This window comes from Daphnia pulex, chromosome 6 (genome assembly GCF_021134715.1).
Source record: "Daphnia pulex isolate KAP4 chromosome 6, ASM2113471v1".
Taxonomy (NCBI): Eukaryota; Metazoa; Arthropoda; class Branchiopoda; order Diplostraca; family Daphniidae; genus Daphnia; species Daphnia pulex.
Window position 1 is genome coordinate 3,257,635 of NC_060022.1, and position 18,336 is coordinate 3,275,970.

Genomic DNA, 18,336 nt, shown 5'->3' on the forward strand with positions numbered 1-18,336 from the left:
GGCTGCTGGACAATAGGAGACAAAAGAGAGGACCGTGTGCCATTATGCTGGAGCGAGTCGGGCGGATGCGGCTATTTTGTCTCGGATTTGACCAGACAAGCAACGCTCGATTGCCTATTGGATCGCGTGATTTCCAATCTCTTTTCGACTCGACTGCCGAAGCCATTTCTAAAGGATGGGGAGGGATGTCTCGAGCAGAGAGTTCGCTCACGAAATAACCGGGGGGAGGGGGACAGCAGCAGCAGACGGTTCGTTTCTACGCCAATCAAAGCCAATTGACGTCCAATCTGTCGGTTGGGAGTAAATGGCGCGAAAAATGACTCGTTTCAAAAGCAGATCGTGATTTTCTTTTTACCTCGGCTCGGCCGTGTACATCGCGTACACAATCAACTTGATTAGGCACAAAGTTGTGAATACACACATGATACACGTGTGTGTTTAGGTCGTATATGCGTCACACACACACAACGTCGTCTGTCGCCATGGCGACGTCGGAGAGGAACGCATGAATGGTCACCGGGTTTTTCTTTTTTCTTTTTTAAATTTCCGCTGCCATTACTCCAAGTAGTGCCACGCGTGCCGTATTACCGCCGTACGCATATGCGACATGTTTCTCTCTCTCGTCCGATTTCCGTGATAATCACGCTCCCCCCTCCCTCCCTCCCCACCCGACATGACTAATGGTAATAACCATCATTACAGCCATCACGATGATGATGATGATGAGGCGAGCAACAGAGGAAGAAATCATGTCCGCCGTGTTGTTTACTAGAATCCCGGTCGCTATTCATGCACGACGGGAGCGTTAAATATCTATAGTTAAAGACGAGAGAGAGAGCCAATGTATGGTGGGGAGAAGTAGCGGGCTGGGCTGGCCGCCATCGTCGTATCGCCCGTCGGATTTGTTTTCCCTTGCGCTGATGCTGACTAGGATGTTGGCAGTTTCCAATTACTCGCGCGCAAGTTCCTCTCCGAGTCTAAAGAGAAGAGTCGAGAAAAGATGGAAAGAAGAAGAAGAAGAAGAAGAAGGAGAGGAGCTCCTTTCATGATGCTTTCAGCCACTTGAATCTCGTTAGATTAAGTCCCTTGTTTTGTAACGTGAAGACGGAAACTGGCGGAATACACGGAGAGAACTGCAGAAAGACACACTACACGTATAAGAAAGGGGAGAACTAGTGTGTGTGTGTGTGTGTTGGGATCTCTGCTACTACGGGCTGGCCGCCTCACTCTGGAGCAGGGAGGGACGAGTAGGAGTTGGGTTGTTGACTTCCCGAGAGAAGCTTTCATCATCCGCAGTCGACTTGAATTACCATCGTGACCCTCTTTCTTCTTCCAATTCTCTTCTTGCGTAACGTTAGACTTGCCAAGCCATTCTAGACTAGGAGGGGGGAAGGGGGGAGGCTTTTGCATCATTACCTTAAATCGGCGATCCATTATTGCCTCCTCGCCTTCTTCTTCTTCTCCTCCTCCTCCCACCCCCCACTGCTCTCTATCTCTCTCTCTCTGATGGGATTGTGAACATTTTCTTCCCTTGCCGACAAGCGAAGAATTTGAAAAACAAAAAGAAAAAACAAAAATGGGGAAATTGAATCAAAAAATCCATCAAGGATGGAGGGGAACAACACGATGGAGGGTCACTGACGAACCCGTTTTTCTTCACCAACAAGCCGCACCCTCTTTTTTTTTAATATTTATGTTTTGATTTGGGATTTCTATTTTCTTTTATTTTTACTTTGTGGGGGTGCACCGTCGCCGGCATTTGTTTCTTCCTTTTTTCACTCAGAGAAAGAGGAGGGAATCAAGTGGAGAAGAGATGAATAGAACGAAAGAAAAAAGAATGGGGAGAAAAGATCGGGCGCCGATTCAATTTCGAGAGAATTCGGGACATTGGGGTGGGGGGGATTACTTCCACCCGTCCTCCTTCGTTCAATTGGAGCCGCATTTCCGTTGGAACGAACGAACGAACGAAGAAGAGGGGAAATAAAAAAGGAAAGGCAGAACACATAGGACGGGTAGTAGTAGCTAGGCGCTCTATCATTGTTATCATTTCCAAATGTTTGTTTGCAATCTTTCACTTGGTCGTGTTTGGTGAATCGTTGGCAATCAATGCTACCGACTTGTTTATTTTTCTCTCCCAGCCACTCCGTTCGTGTCTTGTAGCCCCTTTCTCCCGCCCCCCAACCATTCCCTTTTGGCCGTGCAATGTTGATGATGTGACTGTTTGACTACTGGGCTCGCGTGTAGACGTTGTGTGTGCTGTACATGATGACGTCTCTCTCTCTCCTTCTTTGGTGAAAGGAGACAAAAGAGGGAGAAAGATGAAGAGGAAAGTTGATTAGGTTGGGGCCGGCCCCACTCCGACCACCGCAGTCAGACACACACACACAAAAAAGTAGCCGAAAGAGAGAAAAAAAAGGGTCGGCTTTTTTACTTACGTCAATCGCAAATCAGCAGGTCCGTTTTCAATCTAACCACGACATTCCATTATTTTTCTTTTTTTCTCTTTTCGTTACTCCCCTGAAAAAAAAGGAATAATTGTTATGATCGTTGCGTTCGTTTTCGTTAATATTGTGACCGGCCGTCGGCCTTTTTTGGTTATGCATCGATTTCAAATTGATGATGCGCTTCGGCTCTTCTCGGAAGAAAGAAGCCGGGCTCTTGTATTGCCTAAAGATGGGAGTGAACGGACGGCAGAGTAGTAGGGCTACTGCTACGACTACTATATCGGCGGGAAAAAAAACCCACTCTATTTCTTATAAGGCATCCAGTCAAAAAGCCCCTTGGAGGTATTCTTACTTCTACAATATAGTATATAATATACACAAACACGTATATATAGATATATATTCCGGCCCGGGGTTTATTACATCTCCGCCGTCCAATGTCGTCTCTTTTTCTTTTCTCTTGCTATACACACACACTTTCAGTTCAATCTCCTCTTATTTCTCTTGTTTTCTTTTCTTACTTTTACTATAATATTAGATTTTTTTCTTTTCTTCTTTTTTTTGATTATTTGGGCTGGACAAACAATCGGCGCAAGGGTCCAATCGAATCCAAAAGAGCTGAGAACCGCACCCTGCCCGGCTCTTTTTTTCTTTTGTATTTGCTGCGGCGCTTCCCAAATTCACGCGCTCGGTCGTGAAGAAAAAGAGAAAAAATCTAAAGAAACTATACTACCGGGTGGGGGGATATTTATATATTATACGTGTCTATAAGTGATTTCCCCTTTTCTCTTTCATTCACCGTTGTTTTTGTTTTGTTTTTTCCAAAAGAGAAAAACAAAAAAGAAGAAGAAGAAAGAGGAAGGAAGGAAATAACTTGAGATCAAAGTTATTGCCTTGTGTGCCGTTTGTGTGTGTGTGTCTAGCACAACAAAAAAGAAAGAAGAAGAAGAAGAGATGAAGATATAAGCCCAGCTGTTTTTCTGGGTCTCGGATATCTATTGATGGCGCGCCGGAGAACCAGCGCCCACCCACGGTGTGAGATGTGCCGTTTCTTCGGCGTATCAAAAGGAAAAAAAAAAAAAAAAAAGAGACGTGAACACCTCTGTATAGCTCATTCTTCTGGCTACTGCCGTTTTTCGACACTCCCGCGCCACACCATATCGGAAGCCTTTTACGTCATTTCCTGTTGTGTGGCCTTTTTTTTCTTTTTTTATCTCCTTTCTCCTCCCCACCGATGCTTTGCCTGTGCCACTGTTGCACTGCACGATCCGTCAATAATAGGAGATAGCTCCTCTTCATCCAGCCGTTCCTTTGGCGCTCCTCTTCTTCTTCTTCTTCTTCTTCTTCCACTTCGCATTGCCTTTCTCACGCTCCATCTCTCACGCCGGCGATACACACAAAAAAAAGAAAAGGCAACTCTCTCTCGACTATTTTGATTTGAAATGGAGGAGAATCGTAAGAGAGAGATGGATAGCCTGGCCGACTACATCATCATATGTACGCAGACCCAGTGACTTTTGGTGCCAGGCTAGACCAGTTTTTATGTAGTACGTCTAAAGGTGTATACGACGACGTCATCGTCATCATCTTTATCGATTTGTCTGGCCCTCCGCCCTCACTCACTCTCTCACGAACGAACGAAAAAGAAAAAAAGTCAAGTCTGGTGGCTTGGCTCCTGACCATTGTTTCCAACGGTGCCGCCACCGTTTTCGATCGATGCGAGTACATTATACACGTCGTTCAAAAAACTTTCTTTCTCTTTGTGAAAGGAAAAACAAAAAAACGGGTCGTTGATTGATGATGACGTGCATTTCGTTCGGGATCGGGACACGAGGCTATTGGGGTGCATTGAAGAACAACAAGGAGCAAAGTTGATCACAACGGCAATCTTCCGTCAAATGGATTCTCCTCTTTTTCTTATTTACCCCCACCCGCAATCAAATTGTTGTGTGTGTGTGTTGGTTTTCCGGGGGGGTTAGCAGCAGACGGTACCGAAATCAAAAAATGGGATGTCAAAAAAAGGGAGATGGGTGGAAACAAACGACACGAGGCGGGAATTGTGAATTGAATTTGATTGATCCGAGGTGGAGTTCCAGACGCCCACCCCGTTTCCCCCCTCACCAACTTGTCAGTCGCCTGTCTGACTTGTCTATCACACAGTTCATTCACCGGAATGGTGGATGGCGATTCCCAACCGGATAAAAGAAAAAGAAAATTGAGGCCAGAGAATAGGCGAGCGAAAACGTCAAGAGTGTCAATTGTTTGATCCTCGGGGCTCACCGTCACGACGTTGAATGAGGATCGTCTCGCTATTGATTTTAGACAGCATCTGCTCCTTGATGTGCCTCTCTCTCTCGTCGTGTGTGTGTGTATATCCAACTCCCTATCGTCCTTTGACCTCAACCCCCCTTCCAACTGCCTCCCAGCAGCATCCGTCTTCCTTGATATACATACAGAGAGACGGACAGACATGTAGATATTGTGTTGTAACGGATAGACGTCACCATCTCTTCTTGTTCTTGTTCGGCCTCCGCCAAGCCTGTATATAGCTGCTCTGCCTTTTTTGTGACGGAAGGTTCGTTCCTTCCTTCCCGGCGTCCCGACGCTCTCCCGCCGGCTCCGCAATAGAAGTGGGGGACTGCTGGCGTGATTGTCAAACCCTCGGGCGTCCCCCCTCGACATTTCTCGTCCAGTTGACTGACTCCCTCTCTCATCTTTCTCGTCGTCGGTCTGTTGTCTGTCTTGAATACATAGCGAGGGCGCATTTTTTCCCTCCCATCATTCGCCCGAAATGTCCCATACAGTTCAATCTAATGCTTCTTCTTCTCTCTCCCCCCTTCTGCCATTATGAAAAGGAGCAGCAGCCGAAGAAGAAGAAGAACATAGTTCCTTTTGACTTTTTTGATACCATCACGTCTTTTTTTTTACCCTCCTCCCGCCGTTGTCGTTCTTTATATATATGTATTTCTTTTCTCTTCTTCTTTTTCCGCTCGGGATGTACATACACATTTGTGCTACTAAAAGTCCACCATTTCCTCCTCTGCAAAAATATTGATCTTTGATAATCGCGGATGATTTATAGGGCCCAATCCCCCCCCCAGCCAGCCAGCCAGCCAGTCGGCCAGCCAAATCCTCTGCTGCCTCGTTTATCATCGTCCCAAACGTATACGTGGTATGTACTGAATTAACTGCTATGCGGATCTTGCTAGGTACAACCCCGCGAGCTTCTCATACTTCATAGATCGTCCACAACTTCCATCCATGAACGAACGACCGTTGCGCCCAAAAGGAAAAGAAAAATAGGAAAATTCCTTCCGTATTTCAATTCCTCGATTTTTATTCGTGCATCTCTTTTTACATATCGCCATTTGTCAGCGAGTAAAGTTAAAGATTCTATTTTTCTTTCTTTTTTTTTGGGGGGGGGGGCCGGTCTGGTTTAGTTCCCCCCTGCACGTGGCACACGTTAATGTTCCATGTCGCAATAATACGGACGGACTTTATCAGATGACGATTTCATTGCGAGATGGGACTATCTCTTGACTATCTGATTGCCAACATCAAAGGCAAGTGAAATTCCATGGAAACAAACTCGGGGAAAGATGTTATCGTGAATCACGATCCCGAATGCAACGGACGACGTCTCTATTAAGGGGAGGGACACGCAAATGTCCAGAATAGAATTGGCCCCATCATCTCTCTATCTACTCTCCCGAAATGTATAATGGAGTCCAGTTGGATTTCTTCTTGTTCTTGTTCTCCTTTCTTTCTCCCAGGCTCTTTTATTTTTTCGTACACGGCTAACAAGAATATTGTTGTCTGAAAGAAAGACTATTGAATTATCTTTCACCGCATGTAAGAGACTGATTGTTATACAGACCGTTATATACTATACTATCCGTATAGATATATACGTTTTGCTACTCTTGGATTCTGCTCACGTCACACAACGTAAAAAAATGATTATTCTTACTTTCGGGACGCCTCGGAGGCTGGACCAGCAGCAGTCCGGCCGGGGTTCTCCTTCCTTCTCACGCCTCCTCCCACTCGGCACCGAAGACTCATTCAATATCTTTAGATCTATACTATATATATACACCGGCCGAGCTAGCTGTCATTCTGATTGATTTATTTGCTCGATTGGCCCTGGCCCTTTTTCTTTTCTTTCTTTCACCCTGGACTCCCCGGCTGCTCCATCTCTATTTACGTTAGACAACAATTGAACTACTTTGCGCCCTGCAGTACATGGGGCCGTCGGCTCCTCTGGTCTCTCTCTCATCCCACGCACGCCACGGCCAACCAAGACACAACTATCTCGAGTCCCTTCCATCTCATCTGCTCCCACTCGTTCCTCCTCTCATGTCCTTTTTTTGTGTCTGCCTCCTCCTCCTCACACTCTCCCGCGGCCACACACCCGGTGCACGTCTCCACCCCACTCTCTCCACTTGTGCGCGTCTTGGAACCCCAGAAAATAATAATAAAAAAGCATTGAGTTTGCCGCTCACGTTCGCAGGGTGCTGCTCTCCTCCCAGGGCTGTACGTATACATCCGTGTGCGCCATGGTCTCTTCTGACCGCAGCATCTCTTATCATCGTTTTCCCCCCTCTTTCGGCGGTTTAGACCTTTTTTGTTTTTATTATTAGCAGCGGCACTCTCTCCTCACTTCTTCTTCTTGTGCCCGGCGTCGATTCAATTGTCTCGACTACACTGAACGACTCTGCCGACCGACGGCTGTCTCTCTCTCTCCGCCAGGCTATGGATTCCCTGGCCAATTCTTGTGGGGGGAGGCTTTTAGTCTTTATTATGCTGCTAGGGAGATGCATTTACTCTGAGATAGTCTTTTTAAAAGAAGCTACACCCTACAATAGAGGTTGCATAAGGAGAGAGCAGCAGCTATATAGGGGGGCAGTAGAGAAAGTAGCATTTCACATTGGCCGAGTTGTGCGAGCGTATATAGTTAAGCTATATAACTGTGCGATGGGTTTTCTATTGACTTGCTAGGGTTCGGCAGAACGAGTTAATAGGAGGAGTACACAGTTAGCAGACATATCTATAAAAATTCGGCATAGGCAAAAGCGTGGGCAAAGTCCGGTTTGGATAAAAAGGAAAAAAGAAGGATGGACCAATTCCGACGACAGTTTACTGCCTCCCTCCTCCCAATCCGGGTGCAATTACAGGCCTTAAAGCACCGACATATCATGCCGTAACGTCGGCCATTCAACACACTTTATGACGCAACTGCTGTATATATATATATCTATATAATATAGAAGACGTCTTAAAAAGAAAAGAATAAAGAAAAAAAGCGGTGAGCGAAAACGAGCCCGGGCGGAATAGATATTAAAAAAGATAAAAGTCATTTTAACCATTCAGGATTTGCCGTCCTATTTAGACCTCGAGCGGAATGCGGGGAAAAAATAAATAAAAAGTCTTACAGCATCCGCATTTCCGCGCTTCCATTTCCAAACACACAAAAGAAACTAAATCAAAATAGGATTTAAAAAAAAGGAAAAAGGGAAATAAATCCGGCTCCTTGTTTGATTTGCTGCTGATTCCTCCTACGATTTCAGCGGGTCAGACGATGAGCTGGCCCGTTTCCAATTAGTGTCCGACCAATGTCGCCCCGACGCTACGATGAAACTCCCCCCACCGAACATTATCCTCCTCTTCTTCTTCTTTCCTGCGCCCGTCTCCCGATATGGAACCACAATGTTGTGTCGACGACCATGTCCTCGTTGTAAGACGTTAGACTTGATTGAATGCGAACGCTGGTTATTAATCTGTTAAGCTGATTGCCCCGGTACCGCCAGCCATCCAGCCAGTGCGTCGTATTACTTTTGCCTGCGACCTCCTCCACCATTTAATAATGAGACACGACGTCAGGCGTTTTTTTTTTTCCTTCTTTTTATTATCTCATTTATCCTCTTCTTCTTTCCTTTTTTGATGTATAAATATTTTAATCTTCGTCCCTCGTCGCCGTCGTCGTCTTCTTCCTTTTCGGCACAGTGAAGGAATTTCAGTTTTGTATTTATTTGTCTTGATAAGGTTTCGTCTGGGCATCGTTCGTGACTGAAAATGTGTCGTCGTTGTCGTCTTCGGGAAAGAAAACCCGAAACAAAATGAAATCAAAATGTTGTCGATGCGAAAAAATAAACGACAACGACAACGATGGTTAGAGAGGGGGGCGGCCAAATGGCGTCGGCGTAGAAACAGCACAGGGCCGTCAGCTCAGACACGACAGTGCCAAAAGAGCCAAAACAAGAAAGAGAATTTCAGTGTTTGTGTTGAAGGAGAGAGAGAGAGAGAGAGAGAGTTTAAAAGAGTTTCGTGTTTGAGGATTCGTCATCACGCAGCCCAGTCAACACCGTGAATATCTTAACAAAAAATAACTGAAGAAAAAAGAGAAAATAAATAAATAAATAAAAGGTGTGACATGGAAATGGCGAACTCTTTGGGTTTTTATTACCGTGCGCATACAAAATGGCGGGACGTGTGTACACACAAACGAGAAATTCGTCATTTTGGTTTTTTCTTCTTTTCTTTTTCGGGACTTTTCGGGAGAGTTTTGAGGGGAGGGAATTTGCCAGTCGGTTGGTCTGTCGATGATTTATTTATTTCTTTTTTCGCGTGGGTTTTTGGAATGCTCCCTCTCGCCATGTGTGCTCGAGGCCTCCCATACCTGTCGGGTCCAATGTTTGACAGTCACTCCCACCTTTCCGCGAATAGCCCGTCGTTCTTCTTCTTCTTTTTCTTCTTCGTTTTCTTCGGGTTTGTTTGATGAATGGCGTCAACCGGTCGAGACGGACCAACAAGTCATGTCTACTATATGCGTGTGTCTCTCTGTTTAATGCAACAACTATAAAAATATTTTTTAAAAAAGGGCCAGCAGCAGCTGTGTGTGAACCGCCGTCATCTTTGTTTGTTTTCTTCGTCTATTTTTCAGTCTGCAAGAAGGGAAAACAAAAATGAAATAAATATCTTTTTTCCTCGTGTCGTCTAGAGCCTACGCCTATAAGCCTTGATTTGTGTCTCTCTTTTCTTTTCTGATCGATCAAAATGCGCCCAGGAGAGACTTTTATTTTTTGGTCGAGGCGGAAAAATGTGCGGAAGAAAATAAAAGGATGGAAGAAACTCGTTAAAAGAGAGATTGCCAAGTATGTCGACCGCGCTAAGAGTTTTCCTTATTTGAAAAATAAAGAACCGCAAAAGTTTATGTCCCAGGCGAAATTCGACGCATCCTTGTTAGGGGGGAAGGGGCGTGTTAATGTGTGTGTGTGTGTGCATGTGGAATTTTCGTCTTCAATTTGTTAGATTCGGAATGGCGACATTTCGCTAATAGACAACGAGTCATTTACATTGATTATTCAAATGATTATGATGATTATGCTAAATAGGTGGTGTCGGATGTAGCGGATTCGTCGCTTTTGTAATTTCTTCTCCACATCAAAGCCGAGCGAAAATGAGGCTGCTGTACGCTTTGGGGGCGCTCCTGGCCGTTTTAGGGATGGCCGGACGAGCCAACGCCTTTTGTCCGGTCGGCTGTTTCTGCGATGATGAAACGCTCCAGGTGACCTGTGACGAAGCCAATCTCGAAGTCATTCCCATCACTCTTAATCCTTCCGTCCAGGTAACTATCAACCAAACATTCATTTCATTTGCCTTTTTTTTTGGGTGGGTTGGGTTGGGTTAAGTTAAGTCTGATCAGATTGGCGCTACCTGGGCTACGGATTGGCGTCCACTTGGCATCCCCAAAACGAAAGTGAAGGCCATCATTTCAGGTCTATTGAGCTCTCGAGTGAGCGAGTCAAACAGAGTGATAATATGACTGGACACGGAAAATCCAGCCGTTTCCGGAATGGCGCAATACATTCTTGTTCGCAGGTCCCGCCACTCTTAAGGACTCGGCCCCACCTTTTTGGACATCTCCTGGACAACCATCCGCGTTCAAAATGTCCTCCGCACAACCCAAAAAAAAAAAAAAAAACCCACCACCCAAACGAGTAGATAGCCATATTCGTTTCTATTTTGGCTGGCCCATACCCAAAAGATACTATACGTATGCTGGGCTAGGAACGGGAGGGAGCCGTTTTTCTCAATAAAAGCGCGTCGCGTCTACAGTCCATTATTGATTCTATTCGGCATCTTTATGAGCACGGAATAAAGCCCCCCCACCTGCTTATAGCCCACTGTACATGGAAAAGACATTCCTAGTCAAAGCGACAAGAGTATTGAAAATTGCCAAAGGCGCTGAGAAAAGACGGGCGAGGGGAGATATGTATATACGTATATATATGTGATATCTGCGGGTTTTCCCATGTGTTTATTTATTCGCAATAGCGTGAAAGTCGGCTCCTTCCGCATCAGTTGGATTCTAATCAATGGCTATTATTGTTTTTCCGGCACTGCGTCTCTCTCTCTCCACTTTTCTCTGGATCAAATGGAACGCGTCTCGCAGCGTCTGGTGCTCCGGCAGAACAAGATAAAAACCGTCGACGACACGGCCCTTCGCTTCTACGTCGAACTTCTCTACGTCGATTTCTCTCACAATAGGTACACACATACACGTCCGCCTCCGGAGCAGATTAAATAGAACCTTTTTTCTTTCTTTTTTCTTTTATTATCGTCCAACGAAATTTGTTTTTTTCCTTTTTTTCTTTTTGTTTTTCCTTGTTTTGATTCGCCAGATTGGTCGCCATTCAGGATAGAACCTTTGAAGGTCAACGCAAACTCAACGAACTCCGGCTGGATCACAACAAAATCTCCGTCGTAGGCAACGTGAGTTTCTTTTTTTATCGATTTCTTTTGGCGCTGAAAGCATTTAAAAACGATCGATTTTTTTCTTTTTCTTTTCTGATTGGATTCGATGCAGGGCACTTGGCTGGGTCTCAGCCGCGATCTGTCCATCTTGTCGCTCAGAGAGAACTATATTAGCTCGCTGGATGAGCGAGCGTTTGCGACTGCCGGAGGCATCCGCGAACTGGATCTCGGCCGCAACCGACTGGAGCAGATCCACCCGGAAGCCTTTGCCGGACTGCCCAACTTGCGCGTCCTCTACTTGGACAGCAATAAACTGAGTTACAATTCGCCGCCCAGTTTCCCGGCCTTCCTGTCGCCGCTCCGCCCGCTGGCCGAATTGAGTCTGGCCGCCAACGATCTTCCCTGGCTGGCCGACGGCCTTTTTTCCGTCTTGTCCGAACTGAGCCAGCTGGATTTGAGCGGATGCGGCGTCCGCAACGTTTCGACTCAGGCCTTCCGAGGGCTCGGACAGCTGCGCGGATTGAAACTTCACGACAACTTTTTGTCGACGATCCCGACTCACGCCTGGCCACCTCTCTCCCATTTGGAGATCTTGACGCTGGGCCAGAACAACATTTCCGCCATCGGACCCAAGGCCTTCGTCGGATTGACCCGACTCAAGCAACTGGACATCAACGACGCCGCTCAGTTGGCAACGGTCGACGCTGACTCGTTGTACGCCAACCGCGAACTGGTTCAACTTCGAATCACCAACTGCAAACGACTGGCCAAGTTACCGGAAGGCTTTCTGGCCCGCTCGGTCAATTTGCGCCGGTTGGTGTTGAGAGACAACGGGCTGACTTCCCTCTCCGACAAGATGTGGGGAGGATCCGGGCCCGGTCAATATCAACTGGTTGACCTCGGAGGCAACCCTTTCGATTGCGACTGCAAGCTCCTCTGGCTCAGGGATTACCTGCTGGGCAGTTTCAAAACCGCCGTCGGATCCGTCACGGTGACGCACCACATGAAGAAACGCGATGCCGTCGCTGAGAACCAGTTGCTGCCCATACCGGCCGAGGCCATTTGCGCCACCCCGCTTCCAGTTTCCAACATGGCGCTGTCATCTCTGTCGGACGACGAGCTGGGCTGCCGGACGTCGCTGATGCGATCGCCTCAATTGGTCGTCGGACTGGTGGCCGCCGGCGCGGCCTGTCTCCTCGTCTTTGCGACCTGCGTGGCGTGTCGATTCCGCAGGCGGATCAGGCAGACCTGCTGCGGCGCTTCCAAGCCTCACCCAACCAAAGCCGAGGACGCCCGGACGCTGTCCAGCAAGTGGAAGCCGGCGTCACCCAACGCGACTTCATGGGGCATCAGCGCTGCCGGAGGCATCAATCACGGCGTCAGCCTCATTGGCAACAACCGAGTCCCGGAATACCAGAAAGCCTGCTCGCACGAAGAGGAATGCTTCATGCGGGCCGTCACACTCCACAACAGCCTCAAACCGTTTCCGAGAACGGAATTATAAATGAAACCAAAACGAACGAGACGAGACGGGACCGGCATCGATCGGATCGTCTTCAAAAGTCCATAACTTTTGATTTGCGTTTGATTTTTGTTGGGTTTTCTTTTTTTTTTTCGATGTCGAGTCATTTCGTCTACTTACGTGGCCCAGCATACTATATTGTATAACTTTCTTGCGTCGAATTTTGTCCACCGCCCCTCTCTTGACTCGCGTCTGTTATCAACCCGCCCAAGAAGACTTCTCCTCTCCTTCTTATATCCCCCTTTTACGCGACGTAGACATTCCATGGATGGAGATCCGAGATCGCTAGTGTCCAATTCCTTCTTGGAAAAAATTTAAATCGAGTCATGTCTTTTTTTTTTTATTATTTTGGTTTCTATTTTATTTCTTTTTATTGATGATCTCTTGTTTTTCGGTTTCTTCTTCTTTTCTTTGGTTTTTTTAATTTGTTTGTTATTTTCTTTCCTTCTCCTCCTCTATATTTCTGGAAGTCTGGAACGTTCCCCGACTCTGTTTTTCAACCTCACCAACAAACAACAAAAATTACGAGAAAAAGATTTTATAGAAACTAGTCATTGGTTCGACAATGTGACCGTCAACGTTTTTTGTGTAATAATTTTGTATAGCGGTTGAAAATTCGGTGCCATAGAACAAAAAAAAAAAAGAAAATGCGCCATACGAAAAAACAAAAAAAAAACTATAGAGCACGTGTTGTTTTTTCTCTCTTGCGTCAGGATATTGTATTCGAAGATGAATAATAAGAATAATAAAAAACGTATTACAAAAAATAGCAATTGATTATTCTTTGCCAAGTTTCTTATTGACCATTTGACGGAATTGGCCGAGAATCTTAGTCTCGCGCTTCTGACGTTCTTCGCGACTGAACACGGCTAATGCACGCTTCTCGTCAGCCGTGTAAATCTGGTTCTCCTTACGAAGACGGACGGCTTCCATGCGACGATGTCTGCGAGGCAAATCAAGTCATGATTACATAATGCCTTATGTCAAAGAAGAGTGACGATATATTCACCTGCTACCGCTCATGACGTAGCCGACGTCTTCGTAACACGAGATTTCGTCGCACGTCAAACCAATTTCACCACGACGAGGAATTCGCTTGCCTTCGAGCACGTAAGCGGCCATGGCCGCACCTTCACCAGGTAAGAGGGCTTTACCCATCTCGCGATGCGAAAGTTGGACGACTCCTTTAGGGGCTGGACCAACAACTTCGTCTCCTGATTCAACAGAACTGCTCTCATGTCCGTTCTTGAGTGATTGTATTTTGGGTAACACTAAAATAAAAGGTGGATTTAAAATACATTGGACAACCTACGCAAATTACTTAAAATAATAATAAAAAAGAAATGAAATGTCATACCTGGTTTTTCAACCCATTGCTCCTCCCCTCCTGAATCACTGTCAGACTCTGAAGATGAAGTATCCCGCTTTCTAGACTTCTTCCTCTTGGATTTTTTCTTATGCTTCTCCTTTAAAAATGGATGTATTAAGAACACTTGATGGTACAAGAAATACAAGAACATCTTACCTTTTTCTTTTTTTCACTCTTCTTTTTAGACTTTTTCTTTTTGTGTTTCTTATCTGGTTCACTACTGTCGTCTGAATCTTCGCTTGTGTCTTTGGATTTTTTCTTTTTTTGTTTCTTACCTTCTCCAAATACATCTACCAATGTTTCTGGCCTAAAGAACAATGAAACTCTAGAAATAAGGTAGGTGTTGCACAGGTTTTAATACTGTACCAATCAAGGCGAGGAGGGGAGCTTCCCCAGGCTGACGAAACTCCCATTGTGCTTATTTGTTCCCTCTCTTTTCTGCGGTAATCAAAATACTCCTCGCTGAATTGATTACTCTTTCCAGCTCGGGGAGCAAAACCTCCATTAGCAGGCCTTGACCGAAACTCCTTGAATTTGTCCTTTTTTCCTACTATAAAATTGATTAGTATAAGAGAAACATAAAATTTCAGTACAATTCAACCTTCTTCATGAGACGGTGAATGACTTTTTGAACGACGTCTCGATCTATTTCGGTCTCTAGAACCACTTCGCGATCTGTGACGGTGTTTGTGTCTTGTGTCCCTTGAACGTGATCTAGACCGGGATCTTCCCATTATATGACAAAATGCTTAGTGAAACTGCAAAGGAAATCTACGTATCGTTTTTGCTTGATGATGAAAACAACAAAACACTGAACGACGTTTTAATAAACTGCTACGGGTTTACAAAAAATGAAGCAACAACTAGCCCCCTTATCGCAATCCAATAGAAATCAGATTTGGTTCATCACTCACTCGTCAGAGGGCACTGAGTGCAGAGCTAGTACAGAGCCAAAAGTCATAGTCTCAAGACAAGAAGTCTCAACTCTCAAGTCTCAACTCTAATCAGAGGGATCAGGTTGAAAGGTATTTGGTGTTTCTGTTTCAGTACGATGTAGTTGGTTTTGGTACATAAACAATATGTTAAACCTTAACGGATAAAGCTGTAAAGTGACATATGTTCTCTGTGAAATGCTTGCGTATTTTAACTCTTAAATGTGTAACCATTTCCAAAACTAGTTCAACACCAAGTACCAAATCAGTGTAATATTGGAAGACAGATGCATGTCAATTGCATGTCAATTTTTTGCCAAGCAAAATAATTATATACCTATTTCCTTGTGTCAGAATCAGATGTACACCAACAAATCCAAAATGGCACTTTATGTTGTGAATTGCCTGAACTCAAGACAGTCATCTCTGTTTGAGGCAAACTTTTCGTTTTAACAAATTAAAGAAAGAAATGAAGTTGAACTTTTTTTTAAATAATTTCTAGCTACGTATTTCTAATCAGTGATTTATAAGTGTTTACCAGGTTCCAAGAGCTCCAGTGACCTGGCTTTGATCTTTTATTACAAGGTAAGGCAACCTTTGGTGATTCAAAGTTTGACAGAAAGTGCCCTCATTTCACCTTCTACTTTTGCCATCCTCTAAAGGAGAAGAACACACTCACTGATTGGTCATACCTAACACTAACAGATACTCAATAGTGGTGAACTGGAAGTAAATAGACTATCCAAACTCTTTAAATGAAATGCAGAAATTAATTTTTTTTTCTTTTAGTTTTTACAAGCGCCATGGAAACATCTTCGGATCGGGTTCTTAGGGAACAAATTCGTTACTCTCACATTTGCGTCAAGAGACTTCGAGACTGTCAGCTGCTGACGAATCCGGTCACCCCAACTGGAACAAACAGTCCGTCCTCTTCGGCTGACCACCCATATTCAAGTCATCCGCGTCAATCTGATGGCTCTCAATAATAATATTGAAGCAGGAGCGACATCCTGGAGCTGCAACAGCAGTCTAATCCTTACAAGATTCAGCTGTTGCATGTAGTCGGTGATGCTGTTGTTATCCTGGAGAATGTTGGTGTTCTGACAAATATCTTTCTGCGTGTTTGTGTAAAAAAAAAGCTATAGTTACAGCTTTTTAACGTTTCCTTTTTCTAAAGATAGATGTAGATGGCTTTATCATACCCTTTTCGTCTGTCAAATTAGTCGTGTGTCCACCAGTTGGTGCAGACGCGCGAGTGTCGATTTGTGAGTGACGCATTGTTTTCCGAGGCATTGAACCAGCTGAGCAGGACGTCGAATTGAATTGTTCATGAATGCTCACTCTTCAATATTTTAATGAAAATTAAAAAGGTAATTCTTGTTTTTATCATTGAAGTTTACTGTGTGTAAAATATTTATGTGTGGATTTATAAGTTAACTTAGACCGCTTGACTGCTGTCCTGCCGAAATGTCCTGCAATGCTACGTGTACCGGCTGCACGTCTCATCCTATTCTGAAATACTTGACAGAAGAGGTAATTGTATTTTTTCCCCATTTTCCAACTAGCTAAGGCTATAGATTTAGTTATTGATGACCAGATAGTAGATCCCTTTGCTTGGACTTAAATTGAATTTCCAGATCCCTTTGTAAAATTATACATGTCAGGCTCGCGTTTTGCGACATTGCCCGGCCTGAATGACTGGGCCTGAATTTCGTCCACCCAGTCTGATTACTCATTTTAACATTTTTCTATTGACAAAGTATTTTAATTTACTGTGTATAGTCCCAAACATTTAAATAGTTTATCATTATGTAATAAAATAACAAATTTTAGGTACTTGAATTGAGAATTGGCTTCCCTGTGACTCTTTGTATTATCTATCGAAAGGTAGCCAAAAGAATGGGAATTTACTGCGAGCCTGTTTTACCCCCCAAAATTCTCTTGCATCGTTTTTATCTCAAGTGGAACACAAACCCAAAGTAAGAGTGCTAAATTCATTTTTCAATAAATTTAATATTATTATTTTGAAGTCTTGCAGGGGACACTGACTGTAATCAATTGATTGACCCGGCAAATGGCGGTTCTTTGCATTATTTCCATCCGATTACGTCTCCAGTCGTTCAACTGAAGAATTTTTGCAGCAGATGGTGGAATATATGCGTAGAATCTGATTACAAAGTATGAGATCTGGAAGAAGAAAAGGTCGAGACAGAACCCACTTCCATAGAAGAAGAAACGAAGTGAGCTCTTCTCGGTTGGCCTGTGCCGTTTCCCCTGACCAAACTTCTTTGATTCTTCTCTATGCGCACCTCTGCTCGGATCTTGACGTCCAGCTAGAAGATGCCGTTCGACTCCTTCAGCAAGTAACCATATTCATTTAAATTTTGTGTGATCAAATAGAAAATTTCCTTTTAGTTGATGCGCAGGTTGAAACGCTGCACGATCATCGACTAATGGAAAAATGCATTCAGAAATTAGACCAGAAAAAGTCGCTAGTCACAAAAAAAGTAAAATTTTCATCTTTCCTGCAAATGTACGATTAATTAATTAAACTTCAGTTTGCTCATCAGAAGGTTATCCACCTTCGATCATCATCCGTTAAATTAAAATACGCGGTGGGACTTGTTATGATATACCAACAAAGCGCTTGTAAGCCACCGTTACTGTGTGTAATAGACTCCTGGACACACTATAATCCACAGAGAATATTTTGTAACGTCCTTTTCGACGATGGGGAATTCTTCCTTCGTTGCTGAAGGTAATCGTAATGAATTTCGAATCACCGACTTCCTACTCAACTTATTTGAATTTTTTTTTACAGATAATTTTAAACTCTTCACTGATGTGTCGTTCGTCAGCAGCCATTCGAATATCGGGCTTTCTTTAGCCGCCGATACTCCAATGCTGAGATGATGACCCTCTTCCCAGAGGATGAAGCCTTTGCTCTTTCCCTGGTCGGATAAAATTATATGTATTATCGTATTATGTAATTGCCTGCCTTTTACGTACATTAGCTGCTAAATAGTTTGATCAAATTTTACGAGAAATCAAAAAATTATTTAGGCTATTCAGGTTGTTTTTCTTAATTCAACCAATGTACAACTGTATGTAAATCAGGTTGTTGTTTCACCTTTTCATTCATCATTTTGTTGCTTAGATCCTGTGTTATTATGCAAACAATTTTAACTTTCACTTCACTTAAAAATTCCAGACAGAACTCCCTCTTACCTCTGGGTATCAATCTGGGTCACCTCTGACCCCAATTAGAAGTAAAGGCCCCCTGTGTAAGTAAGGTAGGTAAGGAAGGAATCCAAC

General features: G+C 44.3%; 2 protein-coding genes and 1 long non-coding RNA gene across 16 annotated transcripts in view; 2 read left to right on the forward strand and 1 right to left on the reverse strand.

Annotated features, from left to right (window-relative positions):
• LOC124195696 (insulin-like growth factor-binding protein complex acid labile subunit) overlaps nucleotides 1-12,708 on the forward strand; it is a 29,027-nt gene extending 16,319 nt beyond the window's left edge. Inside the window, exons 3-6 of the mRNA XM_046590245.1 lie at nucleotides 9,836-10,068; nucleotides 10,897-10,991; nucleotides 11,126-11,216; nucleotides 11,311-12,708. Coding sequence (XP_046446201.1) covers nucleotides 9,901-10,068; nucleotides 10,897-10,991; nucleotides 11,126-11,216; nucleotides 11,311-12,702 — 1,746 coding nt within the window. The 5' untranslated portion in view covers nucleotides 9,836-9,900 and the 3' untranslated portion in view covers nucleotides 12,703-12,708. The remainder of the gene's footprint in view (nucleotides 1-9,835; nucleotides 10,069-10,896; nucleotides 10,992-11,125; nucleotides 11,217-11,310) is intronic.
• Nucleotides 12,709-13,410: 702 nt separating this feature from the next.
• LOC124195697 (NKAP family protein CG6066-like) lies at nucleotides 13,411-14,978 on the reverse strand. Of its 2 annotated transcripts, none has more exons than XM_046590246.1 (6): nucleotides 14,691-14,978; nucleotides 14,456-14,639; nucleotides 14,246-14,396; nucleotides 14,078-14,186; nucleotides 13,730-13,991; nucleotides 13,411-13,663 (listed from the first exon to the last, which is right to left on the reverse strand). In XM_046590246.1, the coding sequence occupies exons 1-6, from the start codon at nucleotides 14,821-14,823 to the stop codon at nucleotides 13,498-13,500; spliced, it is 1,005 nt and encodes a 334-aa protein (XP_046446202.1). In that variant the 5' UTR covers nucleotides 14,824-14,978; the 3' UTR covers nucleotides 13,411-13,497. The 2 variants fall into 2 exon arrangements, with proteins under 2 accessions (XP_046446202.1, XP_046446203.1); XM_046590247.1 differs by having other exon boundaries at nucleotides 14,456-14,636; nucleotides 14,691-14,937.
• A 100-nt stretch (nucleotides 14,979-15,078) lies between these two features.
• Nucleotides 15,079-18,088, forward strand: LOC124195699. 13 transcript variants are annotated; one of them, XR_006875365.1, is made up of 11 exons: nucleotides 15,079-15,291; nucleotides 15,382-15,606; nucleotides 15,684-15,750; nucleotides 15,811-16,391; nucleotides 16,455-16,554; nucleotides 16,619-16,780; nucleotides 16,855-17,000; nucleotides 17,052-17,384; nucleotides 17,437-17,528; nucleotides 17,580-17,779; nucleotides 17,843-18,088. It is a non-coding gene; the product is annotated as an uncharacterized LOC124195699 (long non-coding RNA). The 13 variants fall into 13 exon arrangements; XR_006875372.1 differs by having other exon boundaries at nucleotides 16,550-16,554; XR_006875369.1 differs by lacking the exon at nucleotides 16,619-16,780 and having other exon boundaries at nucleotides 15,080-15,291; nucleotides 15,811-16,112; nucleotides 16,199-16,391.
• Nucleotides 18,089-18,336: the final 248 nt, after the last annotated feature.

Excerpts from the sequence above, each read along its gene's own strand:
- LOC124195697 (XM_046590246.1), bottom strand. The coding sequence starts at position 14,823 with ATGGGAAGATCCCGGTCTAGATCACGTTCAAGGGACACAAGACACAAA. Across the intron at positions 14,397-14,455 it reads TCCCCTCCTCGCCTTGATTG|GCCAGAAACATTGGTAGATG; the intron begins GTACAGTATTAA and ends ATTGTTCTTTAG. Across the intron at positions 13,992-14,077 it reads GCAATGGGTTGAAAAACCAG|TGTTACCCAAAATACAATCA; the intron begins GTATGACATTTC and ends CTTTTATTTTAG.